The sequence below is a fragment of the Camponotus vicinus genome, unplaced genomic scaffold (genome assembly GCF_025532165.1).
Source record: "Camponotus vicinus isolate PSW18456_S1 unplaced genomic scaffold, iyCamVici1.0 SCAF_4, whole genome shotgun sequence".
In the NCBI taxonomy this organism is placed as follows: Eukaryota; Metazoa; Arthropoda; class Insecta; order Hymenoptera; family Formicidae; genus Camponotus; species Camponotus vicinus.
Genome location: NW_028141976.1, coordinates 4,726,170 through 4,743,960, shown reverse-complemented (window position 1 = coordinate 4,743,960; position 17,791 = coordinate 4,726,170). Strand labels below are relative to the sequence as shown.

General features: G+C 37.7%; 4 protein-coding genes across 6 annotated transcripts; 2 read left to right on the top strand and 2 right to left on the bottom strand.

The window, feature by feature from the left end:
• The first annotated feature begins 1,410 nt into the window (after positions 1 to 1,410).
• Positions 1,411 to 8,744, top strand: LOC145971144 (uncharacterized). The gene is made up of 9 exons (XM_083098493.1): positions 1,411 to 4,911; positions 5,151 to 5,395; positions 5,472 to 5,649; positions 5,847 to 6,010; positions 6,158 to 6,339; positions 6,869 to 6,980; positions 7,054 to 7,236; positions 7,882 to 8,124; positions 8,276 to 8,744. The coding sequence occupies exons 1-9, from the start codon at positions 1,866 to 1,868 to the stop codon at positions 8,354 to 8,356; spliced, it is 4,434 nt and encodes a 1,477-aa protein (XP_082954619.1). The 5' UTR covers positions 1,411 to 1,865; the 3' UTR covers positions 8,357 to 8,744.
• On the bottom strand, positions 8,087 to 13,785 carry LOC145971150 (large ribosomal subunit protein uL10m-like). Of its 3 annotated transcripts, none has more exons than XM_083098502.1 (3): positions 13,646 to 13,785; positions 9,070 to 9,591; positions 8,087 to 8,991 (listed from the first exon to the last, which is right to left on the bottom strand). In XM_083098502.1, the coding sequence occupies exons 1-3, from the start codon at positions 13,665 to 13,667 to the stop codon at positions 8,765 to 8,767; spliced, it is 771 nt and encodes a 256-aa protein (XP_082954628.1). In that variant the 5' UTR covers positions 13,668 to 13,785; the 3' UTR covers positions 8,087 to 8,764. The 3 variants fall into 3 exon arrangements, with proteins under 3 accessions (XP_082954628.1, XP_082954627.1, XP_082954629.1); XM_083098501.1 differs by lacking the exon at positions 13,646 to 13,785 and adding an exon at positions 9,680 to 9,910; XM_083098503.1 differs by lacking the exon at positions 13,646 to 13,785 and adding an exon at positions 9,670 to 9,783.
• On the bottom strand, positions 10,039 to 13,472 carry LOC145971146 (partitioning defective 3 homolog). The gene has a single exon (XM_083098494.1). It carries the CDS (start codon positions 13,051 to 13,053, stop codon positions 10,162 to 10,164), a length of 2,892 nt encoding a protein of 963 aa, XP_082954620.1. The 5' UTR covers positions 13,054 to 13,472; the 3' UTR covers positions 10,039 to 10,161.
• A 556-nt stretch (positions 13,786 to 14,341) lies between the features above and the next one.
• On the top strand, positions 14,342 to 17,735 carry LOC145971147 (UBX domain-containing protein 4). Its single transcript, XM_083098495.1, has 7 exons — positions 14,342 to 14,588; positions 14,742 to 14,876; positions 14,962 to 15,410; positions 15,495 to 15,767; positions 15,868 to 16,188; positions 16,269 to 16,504; positions 16,637 to 17,735. Exons 1-7 carry the CDS (start codon positions 14,507 to 14,509, stop codon positions 16,770 to 16,772), a joined length of 1,632 nt encoding a protein of 543 aa, XP_082954621.1. The 5' UTR covers positions 14,342 to 14,506; the 3' UTR covers positions 16,773 to 17,735.
• The last annotated feature ends 56 nt before the right edge of the window (positions 17,736 to 17,791 follow it).

Below are 17,791 nucleotides of genomic sequence, written 5' to 3'. Positions count from 1 at the left end.
TTGTATACGTGTTTTAAATATCACACTGATTGTTTTGCAGATTTATTAATTAAATTTTATTTAAAAAAAGTAAATTATAGATAAATATTTTTGCACAATTTGTGCTAAATATTATCTATCAAATGTTTCCAAACTATTTTAATAATTAATATAAAAATTCGCATTATATATAGATCTTTTTATATTCGTCGACACAATGTCTCGGTATCTACTACTTCCACAAGAAGTTTGATGTATTTTTGGAGAGTTCGCAGTTCGAAATGCGCGACGTGCAAAACGCGAGTTTATTTTCGGTGGAAATCCTACATGGTGCGGGGCAGTGTCCGATCAGCTTAAAAAAGCACCTCTATCCGTCTGTTGCGTGGGATTTTCAAGAACACGAAGAAAGCTTCCCGGGAGAACGAATTGTATCGAGTGTCATGGGAGTGTCGCGGTCTCGGGAATTTTGTCAAAATTCAGACTCTGATTCACTCAACGAAGGAGCAACGTCTGGTCATCGTTTCGTTTGTCCATGCCCTCTCACGGGATTAGTCAAATCCAAAAATAATATCACGCTCGAGCCGCGCATCGTGATGCAAATGAACACGGCGATGTAAATCAGACGTTTTAAGCTCTCAAAACCTGAGAGATACAACGTCTGGCGCAATAGAATTATGCTCCACTGAGCACAGATAATAAGGAATTATTGCGGAAATAAATACAATCGAAAACTGCATCTGCGCAGATGAATTTATCAAGGACGATGTTTATTCGATGCCTTAAAGATTCGCGCATCAATCGCTATTAATATGCTCAGCTGTGAACATTGGCAGCTGAAGGTATGAATCTAATAAAACACAAGCTATATATGACCTAAAAATATGATATAAAAATAATTTTACATCAACGAATCTTTTTAATATTATTGCCAGCCAATAGCTCATCAATCGATAATAAATAAGTAATGAGAAATAACGAACAAATTATGCAATAATTTGCATTAATTATCTTAATCAATATGCTATTGTTAATTAGCAGTTTTTGTTACAGTTAAATAAATTTATTATGTATTATACTTTTGAGCTAGACCAGAGAGATCGACCATACATTTTATTAAACATTCATTCTTTCCACATTCAAACTTTTCCATTAATATAAATATTTTAGAGATGCAGCTTTATTAAAATACAAAAAAAAGATACGCGCAGAATCACTTATCACTTTCAGTTGGAAACATTTTTACGTGGAATAAAGTCAATAGAGCCACAATTGTATTTTTTTCACGAAGCCGTGCATTGAAAAGGCACGCGCATTAAGCCCGTATTTCTCTGTTTTGATTTCGGTCGACGCGCGGTGTGCAAAGTGGACTTGAAAATAACCCCGCCACGGGAGGACCACCCGATCTATTAATAGAAGACCGACGTGAGTATCTTTGTCGCCGGTTCGGCACCGACTACGGCACGGTTTCACCGCAAAATCTGCCGATACAATTCGCATACGTGCACGTGTATCGTCGTCCGAAGACATCGTCGCGATGCACCTGACACCGTCATCGTTCAGTGAAGTCCGGTAAAGTCTACAGCGGACTATTCTTGAGGTCGACGAGTTAGAAGCTGTGGGTTAAGAGCGAGAACGAAAACGAGAGAGACAAAGAGAGGAAGGAGAAGAGAAGTCGTGCCGAGGAAGTCTGTTCGGACGCGACCGTCGTTGTGCGAGACGACCTCTCCGAGGTTTCCGTCGAGATTTTTGGCTATCGCGCGTAGCAGAACTGTGGAAGGAACTTAAAACCACGCGTTTCGAGTGAATCTAAATAAAGAAACTCTATGCAGTGCGAGGACTGAGGCGGGAGGCGCGGTGCCTCCCGGGATGTGAGAGAGTGAGTAAGAATGGTACAGCGAACCGCATGCAATAGCGAGACGAGCGCATCCCTCAATGGTGCATCGAGCGGCGACCGCGAAGGAGGAGGAACATCCGGAGTCGCGACAGACGCGGTGGTAACGCGAGATACCGTCGATGGCGAGGCGACTTCCTTGACACGCGGTGGCGGCAAGGAAGGCAGGTTTTCTCTATTCAGGTGGTTCAAATCGCGAAACCGCGATTCAACCGTGGAGAAGCGACGAAGAACGAGCGCGAGATCGGACGATGAGATCAGCGTCGTCCGACGACGCAGCAGCGTCTACTCCAGCGTAGAGAGCATAGACACCTTCTACAGCACCACCACGGTTCGCAGTTTCGCGTTCCACGCGGGAACGATAAACCGTTGCAACGTACTATCCCTGGACATTCTCGGACAAGCTGCCGAGGTCGGCCCGTTTGCTGCCGGAGCCTCAAAAGTATCCGTTGGTAACAAAGAGAATAACGTGGCTGCCTGCACGTTGCCGATCAACGTGCACTCCAGGAGACGAGACATTGGTGCCAGATACTCGCTGCATCCGTCCACGACCTTCGCCTCATGCGAGAATTTTCCGTCGTCCAAGAAAGGCTTATCGGGTTCGTCGCAAACCCAAATCAATTGCAACGGATCCGTGCGGCGGCGGGTGCACGTGAAGGGAAAACGAAAAGCACCAAGTCCTCCCGCGGTAATCAAAATCGTGGAAGTCGATGTACGCGAAACGCCTGCGAGGAATAGTAACAGGCGGAAACGACGGGCACCGCAACCGCCGGAGAAAGCGACCGCGGAAACTCGTTTCACCGAGGAGCAGTCGAAGCTTATCATCGATGGCGGTAGCATGGAACTGAAGAATGTCGACGAGAGACAATCGATTAGCAACGACACGCTGGTTCTTCAGGGCGGTATGCTGCTGTCGAAGAAGGAGGTTTGCGGCAGCCCAAAAGCGGGGAGGAACAACAAAGGCGGCGATGATGAAACGTCCAGCGTCCTGATCCCTCGGGAAAAGGGACAAGGTTCTATTGGTGCTACTTTGAACGCGGCTATGCCACGACCTTGGTATAAGCGCAGCGTCTTCGAGCACTCTCGCGACCTCGGGTCGTCCAAGAGAGGAGGCACGGTCTTTCACGGTCCTACGACTTCTTGCGAAATGAAGGAGAAGTGTATCGGAGCAAACTTGAATTATTCCGTTGATTCTTCATCGAGGCTAAACTTTTTTCACCGCGGTGATCGGCAGAGCGACGATAAAAAGCGACAGGAGGCTAAACGAAGATCCGGTTTATCTATCCTGACGAACATCAGTGAACTGGATAAAGAAGCGGCGGCGATCGTGCAGGAGGAGCAGGCGAGAACTCGGGCGTCGATGTTGTTGAAAACATCAAAGTTAGTCGATGACTTCGAGAAGAGAAGCGACGTTAATGAAGAAATCGTTCAAGACATGGTCACTTCGGCGATGGAGAGCTCATCGCCTCGACGAGGTACACGCGCGCTGATCTCAAAGTTTAATGCTATTAGCAACATCACCAAAGTCACGGTTAATGCTAATTTCTTCGCTAAGAAGGATCAGTCAGATTACAAGCTCGATCGCGATGTAACAAGGCACAGCAGATTCGAGCAGATCGGAGACTGGAGGAGTCAGAGATTCTCCGCACAACAGGATCTCGGCCATAATGTTCGCGTTGATAAAGATATCTCCAAATACTTTTTGCCTCAGCAGAGATCATCGAGGAATAAGACGGAATCGACGCATACGAATGTAAATTCAGTAGACGTCAAAAGCACTTCCAGCAAGGAACAGAACGATCAGCTGATGAAGGAAGCGTCCAATAGAATATCATATCTGCAAAGCCAGCTGGCTGCTAATCGCGCGAACGAATCTTTAGCTATTCAGAAAAACATCGCGTTATCAGCAGTGGAGGAAAAAGTAAGATCACGACAGGAAATCGTCGAAGAAAAAAAAGACAGAGAATCGCCGAGATTAAATAATGAAACTAGTAAGAAATTTCTGCTGTCCCATGCTCGTAACTTAGTTGAAAGCACGGAAAATACGTTAGATCCCGTCAGAGAGAAGGCGAAAGGAAGCGAAAAGCGGCTGGAGGGGGTGCAGAAAGAATTCTCGAACATCTTCGACGAGATCGATCGACAGCTGCATTCTAGAGAGTTCAAACTCGAGCGAAGACCAGTAGTCGAATCGGACTACGTCAGAGACAAAGTTCCAGAGGATGAAGTCGTATCGAGCAGAGTGGCTAAAGTGCTCGATATTCTGGTGGAAGCCGAAAAGGATGGTAAGACGAGATCGGCGGTACAGTCGGAAAGATCAATGCAAGACAAGGAAACATCGCGTTTGATTAATTCAAACCAGAAGACGAAGTCTAGTAAGACAAAATCAACCGTCCTCAATACCGTCGAGGATCCAATTACCGCAGATTTGAAGGAGATGCTGAAGGAGATGAAGCACTCGTTACCGAAGCGGCCTAAACCGAGGAAGACTACGTCAAACGACGATGACGTTCTCGAAAAGGTTGAGAAACGCTCGCCCATATCTGCGAACAAGACCTCGTACGTTGCCTCAATCACGACGACGAGGATGGAAGCAACGTCGTCAAATGATTACGAGGCAGATAAGCAAAAGGTGTCCTCGTCGGCCCAAACCAGTGGAAACATCCGTAGATTAAATCAGCCTTCTACATCCGCTGAGCGACCGTCTACGTCAGGTTGGAAGCACGAAAACGTGCTCTACAGAACTTCCGGCAAAGGTTCCGCTCTTGTCAAGAACACTTTCCAATTGATACGACCGCGTGATTTCGCCGAGATAGAAGCTACAAAAACTACGAAGGAGATTGACAAAGAAAACACTTATGTCAATATGATGGAACCATCGTTGTATGCCAATGCTCATGTTCCTCCTAGCTCCTCGCCAAAACAACGATCACCAAATTTGATGCGATCAAAGGGTATTCCCTTAAGTAATCATGTTAAAGTATCGCCCAATATCGTAAACGAAAATAAAATACTGAATAACGAAGAACTTGCAGAAGAAGAAGGTAAGATGGCGAAATATTCAATAAAACGATATTTTTAATACAACTATTTATTTAAAACGACAATCATATTTGAATTATTCGTCCTAAATGAAAATGATAAATAAAGAAATGTATAAACTTTTTTCAGCGAAAAAAAAGAATAAATTCAAAAAAATAAAACGCTATATATTTTTAATTAGTTTGCCTCGATTTAGTACTATCTTTATAAAGGGAATTTAATAATATGATTATTGTTGCAGACGATAATTCAACGGCGAAAAACATGAATACTCTGGCTATAAATCGATTGCTGAGAAAGCTGGAAGGAGCCATCGCGTCGGGCCATCATCAGCAAGCAGCGGGATTAGCGAAGGAATTGGCAAGGCTCAAGATCCATTGTTCTGTGATACGACAGCGTTCAGCGGCGCGTTTAAAGGATCAGTCGATCAAAGTCAACATGTATATCGAAGACAAACTCGCTCATCAGGGACCTATACCACTTCAGGTAATTATACGATAGTTATTATATGATGGTTACTCGATATGCAAACAAAATGCTTCATGGATTGAATTATGATAAGCTGCCGATGAAAATGACGGTAGCCGAGCTGAAGACGAAGATACATACGGAGTTTGAAATACCCACGAATGTGCAACGCTGGATCATCGGGAAAAACCTGGCTGATCATGACGAGACCACCCTCGAGGAATTACACGCGGTGGATGGTTCATCAGTGTTTCTTTATCTCGTAGCACCCGGTAATCTGATTCATTCGGCGCTAATTTTATTCAGATTAAACAAAAGATCAATTTTCCATTCTAAGGAAATATAGAAATAAAAACAGAAATATATTTTTTAAGATACAAGACAAAAAACATGATTATTATAATTTATAAATTATTATAAATATAGCGCTTTTCTCTCTTGTTTAATCTAAATTAATTTTTTTTTTTAGAATTGCATGTCGACAATGTAACGCAAACGAATAAAGCACCGTCCACGGAAGATAAAGTTCTTGAGGAAATGCCGCAAGATCCACCAACGGAAATCTTGCAGATAATCGAAGAAAATCAAGAGACTATCGAGACAGAGAAAACAGTGACATTAAACGAGCATCAGGTATGTAACAAAAGCGCAACAACATGCAATCTTATTTTTGTCTTGCACTATTGTGGCTTTGTTGCTCATTTCTCTATGCTAAGTAGCGTACCTCGACTAGGGAGAAAGATAAGTAACATACATTTTGATATTCTTGTGCAACAATAGCGAGAAACAGCGGAAACAGACGTATCGGAAGATGTCAAGATGGCACGATACGAGGAATTGATATCGTTGGAGAACTGGGATGTCATCCCGAATTCCGAGCCAATCGAATGTCCAATATGCTTTGTTACATACGGTCCGCGCGAAGGTGTAATTCTGAGGGATTGTTTACACATGTTCTGCAGGTAGAAACTCCTTAATCCGCTTCATCCCAGAATATTAATTATTGTTTAATCTGTAAAGCGCAGGAAAATCAGTTTCACACATATCATTCTCTTAGATTTTTGTGCTTATTAATAATAAGTGACAATTTTTATAATAAATTACTTTTGCTCATTATACTGTTTGCTGCGATCACTCATCGATTTTAATTTGTCATATTGTGCAAAATACATTACATTTAGTTCGCTTGAATGTCTAAATATGTCACATCTCGTATATGACGCATCACATTTGTATATTTACCTACTTTGCAATACTGATTCATGCTGATTCATGTGCATTACTAATGCGGCAATATTTATGCTAGTGGCTGCTGTAAAACGTATATGATTACACATGAATTACGCATGAATATGATAGATTGTTGCGCGGTAAATATTTCGCAAATAAAAAAAAGCAATCTACAATTACATTTTTCATTTGTTCACTTATAATTAACAAACAAGCGTACATGCCAGTGTTTAACGAACGAGTTTCATCATATATTCACAGACCTTGCATCGCCAATACGATTGCATATTGTGAGGAGGCGGAGGTGAAATGTCCATATAGAGATGCCAATTATACATGTGAATCGACTCTTCAAGAACGCGAGATCAAAGCCGTAAGCTTCTCTCTTTGATTGAAAGGATCAATCATCCTAAGTTTTAATAAAATCCTTTATTGATTATGCTTAGCTCGTCGAACCGGAAGTTTATCAGCAGCACCTCGCGAAATCGATCGCGCAAGCGGAGAATAATGCCGGAAACAAGGCCTTCCACTGTAAAACACCAGACTGTCCTGGGTGGTGCATTTACGATGATGATGTGAACAATTTCCTGTGCCCCGTGTGCGGGGCCAATAATTGTCTCACCTGTCAGGTAAACGCTGTAACACTTATCACAGGAAAATGTCGAATTTAAAAAAACCAAAATATACAGTAATGGAAATTTCATTTCTATTTTTTTATTATTATTATTAAATAAAAATATCTTTTATTTCTATTTTTCTATTATTTCTAGATGCGGAGAATCAATATTTTTCTTGTTATATATTTAAAAACTGTAAATTTTATAATAAAATAAATATAAAATTCTAAATTTTATTTGCAATATTATTTTAATTTTTTTTAATAATAAAAAAATGAAAATATTGCAAATAAATAAAATTTAATAATAAAAAAAGGTTACTGTAATTTATTATTACAAATGTTTGCTCGCATTTGAATCTGACTTTTTTATCTGTTGTTTTATTTTTCCATGTTTTCGGATATTTATACTAATTTTATTTTACAACTATGATTGCATAAGACATCGGCAATATCTTTATTAAAATTGTAACATAAAGAAAGAAAAAATGTCTAAAAACTTTACTGCTTTTTCTTTGAGATATTAGTATTTATATTAATATTAATTTTATATTAATATTAAAGAGTATTATCGCACAAATTTATTAACGCAAATACTCAGATAATAGTCACTTAAAGCAATTGAAGAGCTTTAAGAGCACAAATTTTAATTTTAAAGGTTGTTCATACCGGAAAAAATTGCAAGCAATATCAGCAAGAATTGCAACTTTCGAAAGAAACCGATCAAGAATCTAGAAGGACAGCTGCGATGCTCAAGGATATGGTAGATAGAGGCGAGGCACTCGCATGTCCCACATGTGCCGTTGTTCTTATGAAAAAATGGGGTTGCGATTGGCTGGTGTGTTCCATGTGCAAAACAGAAATATGCTGGGTTACCAGAGGACCACGTTGGGGTCCAGGGGTAAGTGGATTAATTTATTTTTTGCAATTTATAAAGATTATTAAGAGTGTTTTTTTGTATAAACTCTAACAAACATAAAACTTGTTAGCAATTAACGACGTCGTTACATCGTTATCGCGCTTCTATTGATTGTATTTGTTACTTGTCACAGGGTAAAGGGGACACATCCGGTGGCTGCAAATGTGGTGAAAACGGAGTAAAGTGTCACCCCCGTTGCAATTACTGCCACTAAAAAGTCACAACTGCCGCGACAATGAGTGAACGCGTTTACGGTGAAAATAAGATGTTTTAGAAATGCTTACATATTATTATTTATATTAAAACGTAGCATGTAGAACAAACTCGATCGTAACGTGCCTTTGATATACATTTAATATAAGTTGGAACTCCGATAAATCAATGTGCAATAGAAGTTACACACTGCTTGCTCAATGATACCTTTATTGCAGCACTGTTTTCGATGGAGATTTGCAAGTGAGATTTTAATAAAGAGAATAATTTGTACCGATATTTCTTATTCTTACCGTAAATACAAGGTATATAAAGAAATAAACTGTACTTTACTTAAAGCTTTAGATAAATCTAAGACATATAATAAATTACCGAGATTATAAGAAGTATATATATGTATATTTTGCAATTATACAGGCACCGATTCTTCGTTCTCACCGGAAGTTGTTTCGTTTGTACCAATCTGTTTTAATCGAGCAACTAATGTGGATTGATGATGTGTGAGCTGCCGATTTAAGTTGTTACCGCCTGCACTCTGTAACAACTGAACAAGATGCATCCGCGAAGTTGTAAGATCCATTTTGCCGTATCTCAAGAAATCGTCCTTGTTTAGCAATTGTCCCTCCAATATGCCCGCTATAAAAGACAGATAGGTCAGATAAGTTTATATCAATTGTTTCCTTATTTTAATACTTCTTGAGAGATTATTCTTACCCAAAAAAATAACTTGTGGAAACTTTTTGACAATTTTCTGAAAGTCAGTGACATTTGTGTCAAAACCGAATATGATACCAAATGGTGCTTTATACAACGGTAGCGTTGCTGTATAAGGTGAATCACTTAACGCTAATTTTATAATCGTCTGACTATATTGCTTGTAGTCCATATTCGCTTTCTTTAATGCAACTCGGAGGTCAAATATGTCCTCTTGTGTCATAGAATTTCGATGACAAATGGCAATTAGTTTAGATTTGTCAAACCAGTTTCGGACATCACGTGCTATTATTCTTTGGTAAGGATTAGATGTCTCTCCCAGCTCCTCTTTTTTCGCAGCATTTATTGCGTTGTGACATAGTTCTTCTAATGTCTTGTCTTTATTTGGAGATGGATAAAAAGGCGTCATAAATGTGTTTACCACCCCTCTCAAGTAATGTGGCTTTCTGGGGTGTTGTATATTAATTTTGCCTCGAAAACGTTTCTGTTGATAAAGAATTATGTTGGGAATAATCTGAAGTGCTGAAACATACAATACAATAATATCGTTAAATTCTAGAAAGAATTAATTGAAAAGAAAATTAATAAAAATTTAAGTACCATTACCTACCATAGCTTTCGTAATTTTTTACTATATTTATCCTCAATGTCGCTCGACGTTTTGTTACAAATTCGATAACTTGTAGTAGGTACATTATTAGATCGATGAGAACGATAGAAAGTATGTTTTAAAAATAATAATCCTACTTTGGAACTATTAATAATGTATAAACTATATGCAAATATTTTTATATCGTAATAAGTACATGATCCGAATATCGATTAAAGACAAGTACAAAATTATATACATATATGGAATTAATTATTTTCACTTAACGGTATAAGGCACTTTGGAACAAACCACATATATATATATATATATATATATATATATATATATATATATATATATTTATATATTTATATATATGTATGTGTGTGCAAAAATGTGTGTATAAATTTGCAGATGCACGAATATATGATATGTATATATGTATATTTTATTTACTTATACAAAATTCTATGCATCTATTCAGCAAATTATTTTTGCATTTACGCGATATAATTGATCGTTCCGCTGCAGTAATTACTGGTTTCGTGCCTCGTTTCTATGCTATCACCGAAATTGAGTGATTTCCTGTTCTTGCCCAACCGGAGCAACGCCGACCGAATACCGCCTTTCTTTCGCGAACGTTTATATCGATCGTCTAACGCTGAATTAAGAGAAGCCTGCTTCACGTCACCGCGACTATTTGAAAAACCTTCTCGCTCATCTTTGATATTATTGCTACTCGTAACTTGGCCATCATCCACAAGCCAATGTTTCCTCGGCGAAAGAAACTTATTATTGCATCCAGGTATAGTGTACATATATTCTGATTGAGCAGGATTGACAGACTTTTCATAGTGTTTCACGTTATTGTCTGAATTTGTATTTTCAGCTAAGGCCCCTTTATTTGTATGTTTGTCAAAATTGTTGGACTTGCTGTTCCTCTTCGAATAATCTTCTAAATCATTTGAATGATTGCTCGTTTGACTGGTCGATTTCTGATTGGTTTGTTCTGCGTTCTTGTTTTCTCTACCTTCGCGTAACTTCTTGTTTCTCTTGTAGGTATCCGTATTCTTAGCGTCGAGAGCAGCGTGTCGTTTCTCCGACATACTCTGTCTACCAAGAGCATCACGAGAAAATTTATTTGACGAAGAATTTAACTCTTCCAAAGATAATTGACTATCATACGTAGGATCCCCGGAATATTGGCTGTCTTTGTCCTCGGTATTTCGTTTGGCTTCGTTTCCTTGAGAGCTATCGTTGTTGGATTCTTCTAGCAATACTGATTCAACTCGATCATCGCGCGATCCTATAACTGTCTTCTTACCAACGGGTTCTATCCATGCATTATTAGTAGCAAGGCAATAACTTTCGTTTCTTAGACTATTTTTACTATATTGCTCTGTTAATCTATCAATGACAGGATTCCATGGCGAAGCTGTTACACAAGACAATAGTCCTCCATTATCCAGTATATCTGTCTGAGAATTTAAAGAATTTTTCTCCTTAATTATACCATCATTCGCTTTAACTGAATCTGATATGTATACGCTACTAACTGATTCTGGCTTACGATGAGACTGTAAATTATCTACAATATTCTTTTCGCTTGTGTCATATGATGATACTCTCCTAGCTATTATAAGATTAATTACACCAGTTACTGAGCTGTTTGTATTAAGCATTGCCCTTCTTAAAGTTTCCATTGCCTCAGAATTAGACAATCCCAATAAGGACACACCGTTAACCCTGAGCAATTGATCATTGGTTCGTAAGCGACCATCTCTGGATGCTGCACCGCCATGGATAACGCTCTTTATAAAAATGCCTAAATCCATATTGGTGTTATCTTCAGAACTGTTGGTCTTACCTTTAACGCTGACACCTAAACCAGCCTTCTCAGAATCATGTACTGGTATATCTAAATTCATTATCACGCGATTCTTCCTTAAAGATAAGACAATGTCCTCAGAAGACTTTGCTGGTTTATATGTACATTTATCGTAAGTGTGAGTGTTTACTTTATCTTGTATATCATTCTTTTTCGTTGGTGATCTATTTAATGCGTTCCAATATTTTGAATTATCCATTACCTCAACAGTTGAGGTAGTAGATGTCGCAGTAGTACCCTGAGAATCTGGAATGTTTGAAGAAATTTCTTCTTGCCGCGATACTATCATCCTAACTTTACCTCCAGGAGGAATACTTCTGAGTAATGACACAACCTCTGCTTGACTTTTGCCAGTCATCTCTTTGTTATTTACTTCTAATAATCTATCACCCGGTCTAAGTCTGCCATCCTCTACAGCAGCACCTTTTGGTAATATATTCTTAATGTATATAGGACAATGTCCTCCAGCAGGATTATCACGTGTGGTGACGCTAAATCCTAAACCATTAGTTCCTTTTATTAATTCTATCTCTATCATCCGTCCAATTTTCCTAGTGTTTGCAGTCTGTAAGAGATTATAGTTGCTACATTGAAGTCTTTTAATATTCTCATCTTCAGTTTTCTCTGATCCTCCACTGGTATTTCCATAATTTTTATGCAAAGATTTCTCGCTTCTCATTTTCTTTTTGTATTTAACAATGGAAATTTTCAAACAAGGATCAGTCATACATGTTCTAAAAATTTCTTGGACTTTTGAAAATGGTATGTGTAACAAATTATGACCATTTATCTTTATAATATTGTCGTGTAAATCAATTTGTCCGTCCCTAGCAATACGACCATTTGGTTCGATACCTTCAACTCGAAGACCTTGATCGTTGCCTGATAAGTCGTAACATGGTACCACATGGAGTCCCAATGGACCTGCTTCATTTTTTATCACAATTTCTCGTACCTCCTGATCCTCAGATTCAATATTATTACCAAATTCATATGAAGTCTTAGAATCTTGACCTAAAGGTTCCCTACGTCGAGACTCTCTAGGTAAGGACTGAGCAGAATACGTTGCGAGACAAGGTTCCCTGGTTGACAACGCATGCATTGACAACCGCTTGGTACTTTCTCTCTTAATACTACTAGTAGGCATAGAGGAATGAATATCGATTGGATAAGACTGCTCCTTCCCATCCGTATGGAAGAAGTCAGGACTATTTGTGCCGACTGAGCTTGCACCATCTCCACCAATATGATTGACATCGGAGCTAACGAAATGAGCCACAATCTGCTCCCTGTCGTCGGCTACATCGCACAATCTGTCGTCTGGATCCAACAGGCCGCCTCCAGTTAAAGAAGATAGACTATTGATGGTCAGGATGTTATCGTTCTTCCCAGTAGCCTTTTTATATCTCAGGATGGCCTCGTGCATCAGATCCCTCACAAGCAGAGTTCCATCTCCGCATGGGACCACCACCCTGACGTTGTCGAAGCACACGGTTACCTTCATGCTCGCTCCGATTTCATATTCTGGAGATACACGTGCGGAGATGCGTGCGCCAGAGATTATCGCGGGGAAAAAGATCACAATTAAGTATTTGACAGTTCGTTCGGCGCCGAACGAACGCGATACGCCGTCGCACGTGTTCCGGAATGCGTCGCTAGAGCAACGCAATTAACGCGTGTTATTCGAGTCGCTCCTTTCCATATCTCGGATATGATTCACCGACACGGTACGTTGCGCGTCGCCGCGATTTTTGGCGCTGGAACTGTCACGCTCATTCACGGGTCGAGTCGGCGACGAGAGGAGAGCCCGAGAAACGCCCGCGGGTAACCGAATCTCGTCGAGATAACCGATAAGGCGGACGCGTACGCCCAACTTTATCGCGACATCAAATACGCGGAATAGACGCATTCGCCATTACATTTTGTTCCGTCGTTCACCCGTTCCGCGAGCGAGGAACGCCGGAAGTGGACGACGCATGCGGCGTAGGAGGATCACGAGCGCCACTATAACCATCGGAAACTTCTACGGGTATAGCGATTCTCAAGAGCGAGATCTATGATTGCGCCAAGTGGGGATCGACATGAATTATACGTACGTTTCTTCAGACATTGCGTCATTCTTGAAGAATCCCTCCACCAGTTGTAGTATCGATGAAACAGACGCAAGAAATGTTTCTCTACAGCAGTATCACTTACCACGGACCACGCAGAAATGGTTCTAATCCGCCGTTTCTTGTCCAGGATGTAACTGAGGGTAAATTCACAATGAGCGACTGTGGTTCTGGTTTTGTCCATTTAAAAAAGGAGCGTGGTATGCATGTGCGTTTCGAGCGAAGAATCGCAAATAAACTAGTAAATCTGCATCCTTGGATCAAAACTGGTATTGGCTAAGTCTAAATTATTTATATTTCTCGTATTCATTTCCAGATATCGTAATCTGATTTATTACATATATCCTTAATATATATTTTATCGATAAATTCAATCGCATTTAGTATATTTAATCATAGCCCAAAATATTTTATATATCTTTGGGTATTATAATTTTCACTAACTATTTGGAAAAGAAGTAGTCGAGTGTTATATCACTAATGATCACGCTAATATAAGTCAAATTGTCCAGAAAAATTAAAACACAATGCGTTGCTTTGAATATCAATATATATATTTCTTATTCTTAATTAGAATATATAATTTTCAAATATGCCAATTATATACATCAAAGATGAAAAAAAAAATATGGCAAGGTTTTCATAGATGGGGCTAAAATCAGTCATCAGATAATGGCGATTCATCGTGCATGTACATACCTAGTGCACTACCTACCTCTGGGAGTTTGAAACGTCAGATCCATTATAAAATTTTTAGTATTCATTCTGCAATTCATTACGTCATTGTGATATATATTATTGGAAAGCATAAAAACTAAAGCAAATATATAAATATATATTCTCACAATGAAGTGGTTCACTGGAAGCATTAATGAAGCAGTTGCGACATCAAAATCGAAGAAGGCAATTTTTGTCGTATTTGTTGAAGGTAATTGCAATTTTAGGTTAAGTCAATTGCAAAAATTATCTTGTTAAATTTGAAACATATGTATATGCGAACAACACACAAAATGGATGCTTTAATACACTAGTCGTATTTGTATAAATATAAATATTAACGTTAATTTGGTATAATGTTCAGGCAAAGATGACACATCGACACAACTTGCCCAAACAATTAATGCTACAGAAGTGTCTTCTCGTTTGGAGCAAGAGCATTTTGTAGCTATACGATTAGAGAGCGGATCTGAGGCTTACAGATTCTTTGCACAAATTTGTATCCTCTTATATAACATGTCTTTTTACTTTAATATTGTGAGAAATTTGATATTTTTTAAATTTTCCTTAATTTTAATGGTCAGATCAATTGGTACCAGTACCATCCTTATTTTTCATTGGAGAAAATGGCACACCACTGGAGATTGTTGCTGGTAGCATAACTGCAATTGAATTAGTGTCAAAAATTGATAGCGTGCTGACAAAGGCAGGAAAGAGCAGCAAACAATCTTCGTTAAACTTAATTGATGCAGAACAGAAAGCTACAGCTATTAGTAGCAGTAGCAATAATAATGTTACTGAAAATGCTACTGCATCTAATATAAATGATAATAACTCTAATCCAAATATAGATGTAGCTTCAACTATCACAGAATCTGTTATAACAGATAGCACAAGTGATAATAAGGATGTTATAGAAAATGCAACAAAGACAACAACATTATTAAATACAGAAAACCAAGACAATAATGAGGCATCAAAGAAAAATATTGAAGCTAAACAAGCAGTTCAGAATCAGGAATTGACAGCTGAAGTATGTAAACTATCAAACTGTTATCTTAACATAATCTTTATATAATTGTTGAGCATATAAATTATATTTGTTACACATTTTTAGGAGAAGATAGAAAGAGCACGACAATTAATCGAGGTTCAACGAAAACAACGATTAGAGGAGGAAGAGAAAAAAGAACGGGAACGCGAAATTGAACGGCGCAAAATGGGACAAGATGTACAAAAAATGCGGAAAATGCAACAAGATTTGGAGATAAAATTAGCGCATGAAGAAAGGGTACGAGAAAAAGCTGCAGAGGCTGCAGCTCGCGAAAAAGTTAGACAACAAATTGCACAAGATAAATTAGAGCGGAAACAAAAAGAGCTTGCGTTGCAGGTTAGTATTATATTTTAATTATTAATTTTTATTTGTATCAAATTATAACTTATTTATTGCTTCTGATTAAATTTAAAATTTTTTAAACTTTATTTAATAGCAACAGATGCAACAGCAGCAATGCCAAGAGCAACCAAAACATATTCCATCCAGTGCAGCATCTAGTAATGCGACTGTGACCAGAATTCAATTTAGATTACCATCTGGCAATTTCCATACAGGACAATTTGAACCAACTAGTACTCTGCGCACCTTGCGCACCTACGTTACAGAAAACATTGAGTTGCCCTTCCGACAATTTGCTATGTCGATATCGTTTCCAAGAAGAGAATTGACTAACGAGGAAAATGACAAGACCCTTATAGAACTTGAATTGGTTCCATCCGCCGTTATTTTAATTCTTCCTTTGAAAAATGTAAATGTAAGTACTTTTTTTTGCACACACACAAAATATATTTTTAATTACTTAATTTATATTAACTTATATCTTCTAATTTCTAGTCTAATCTCACAACAGCGGTCACTTCGGCGCAAGATGTCGGTTTCTTTTCGCGCTTTATCTGGTCCTTTTTCACACCTGTTATTCGTATTTACAATTATGTAATAGGTTACTTTTTCGGCACTAATGGAGATACGAATCAGCAACGCGGCAATTCCGGTGGTGATGCTGTAGAAGCGACGAATAACTCCGACAGAGCTATTTCACCGAATCGGCAAAATGTAGTTCAATCTTCGGGGTAGGTTTTCTCAATAATCACGCTAAATAATCTCAGGTATATTGTATGTACTACTACACTTGTAATATATAAAGTTGCATAAAATATTGGATTTTCAAAATATTAAATAAATGTTTTACTGTAATGGTACAGTTTATTTAGAAGATACTTGGGTAATCAAGGAGGAACAACTATCAGAGCACAAGGAAATATACACAGGCTACATTCAGGTGGAGATGATAATGATGAGAATAATACTTGGAATGGTAACTCAACACAGCAAATGTAAAATAATCTTGCTTGAGTCAGGTCACAAGCAGTAATATTTAATAGATTACTATTCTCAATATATACAATTGTTGCTGTGTTGTAATTAATATTCAACACTTCACTCTTTGTTGTACACTCTAATGTACAACGCTAAAATCTATCTGCAATTTTTTGCACATACATCTTAATAAGCAAGTTCTATCGTAATGTTTAAATGTTACATCACTAGAATTGCGAGAAAGAATATATTTGTTAATTGAGACTTTACAATTAGCAATAATGTGAATATTATTTGAATTGTCGTCATATAATATGTCACAATATAATGTTTATTATAATATTACACATGCTATTGTATTACAATATGTTTATTGTAATGCTAATCATTGTATTTTAAGAGAAATGTAATACATTTCAAGAAAATTGTAGAAATGGATCAAGTCAAGATACACGGACCAAATGTAACAAATTTCATAGGAATTAACGGACTAAATTATGAAAATTTCACATATATTTTAAATTTAAGTGTTTGAAATTTTGCATATTCGATATTTTTATTTCAGTACTTTTTATTAACCATATGTTAAATTTGATGATAATGCAAATTTCTATAACACTGAATCATCTTTATTTTTTTTTCTAGTTTTGGAGAAGCTAAAAATAATAGAATATTTACTAAAAATAATGTTTTAATTCATGATAGAATATATTTCTTGGTGTTATATAAATCACATAAATTTTAAAATATTCATTATTTTTTATTATATTTAATAATGTGATGAGAGAATAATTATGAGATATGACAATTAACATAATTAATTAATATCGTAATCCACTTGTGTAAAGATTTTTATGCAAACTTAATAATAATTAAGAGTCTTTATTTTCCGATGGTAGTTTGCACGGCAAGATAAATAACAATTAAGAGATAAAAGGTCCTATTCTGTCTTAATATTTAAAGAAATAAAGGTTTGTGGCATCATCTCTCTTGTTTTGATTGAACTCTAAATCCTTTTTCATACATACTATTTTAAGATA

Excerpts from the sequence above, each read along its gene's own strand:
- LOC145971144 (XM_083098493.1), top strand. The coding sequence starts at position 1,866 with ATGGTACAGCGAACCGCATGCAATAGCGAGACGAGCGCATCCCTCAAT. Across the intron at positions 6,340-6,868 it reads TGTTTACACATGTTCTGCAG|ACCTTGCATCGCCAATACGA; the intron begins GTAGAAACTCCT and ends ATATATTCACAG. Across the intron at positions 8,125-8,275 it reads GACCACGTTGGGGTCCAGGG|GGTAAAGGGGACACATCCGG; the intron begins GTAAGTGGATTA and ends TACTTGTCACAG.
- LOC145971150 (XM_083098501.1), bottom strand. The coding sequence starts at position 9,764 with ATGTACCTACTACAAGTTATCGAATTTGTAACAAAACGTCGAGCGACA. Across the intron at positions 9,592-9,679 it reads AAAAAATTACGAAAGCTATG|CACTTCAGATTATTCCCAAC; the intron begins GTAGGTAATGGT and ends TGTATGTTTCAG. Across the intron at positions 8,992-9,069 it reads TCCACAAGTTATTTTTTTGG|CGGGCATATTGGAGGGACAA; the intron begins GTAAGAATAATC and ends TGTCTTTTATAG.
- LOC145971146 (XM_083098494.1), bottom strand. The coding sequence starts at position 13,053 with ATGAAGGTAACCGTGTGCTTCGACAACGTCAGGGTGGTGGTCCCATGC.
- LOC145971147 (XM_083098495.1), top strand. The coding sequence starts at position 14,507 with ATGAAGTGGTTCACTGGAAGCATTAATGAAGCAGTTGCGACATCAAAA. Across the intron at positions 15,768-15,867 it reads AAAAAGAGCTTGCGTTGCAG|CAACAGATGCAACAGCAGCA; the intron begins GTTAGTATTATA and ends TTTATTTAATAG. Across the intron at positions 16,505-16,636 it reads AATGTAGTTCAATCTTCGGG|TTTATTTAGAAGATACTTGG; the intron begins GTAGGTTTTCTC and ends GTAATGGTACAG.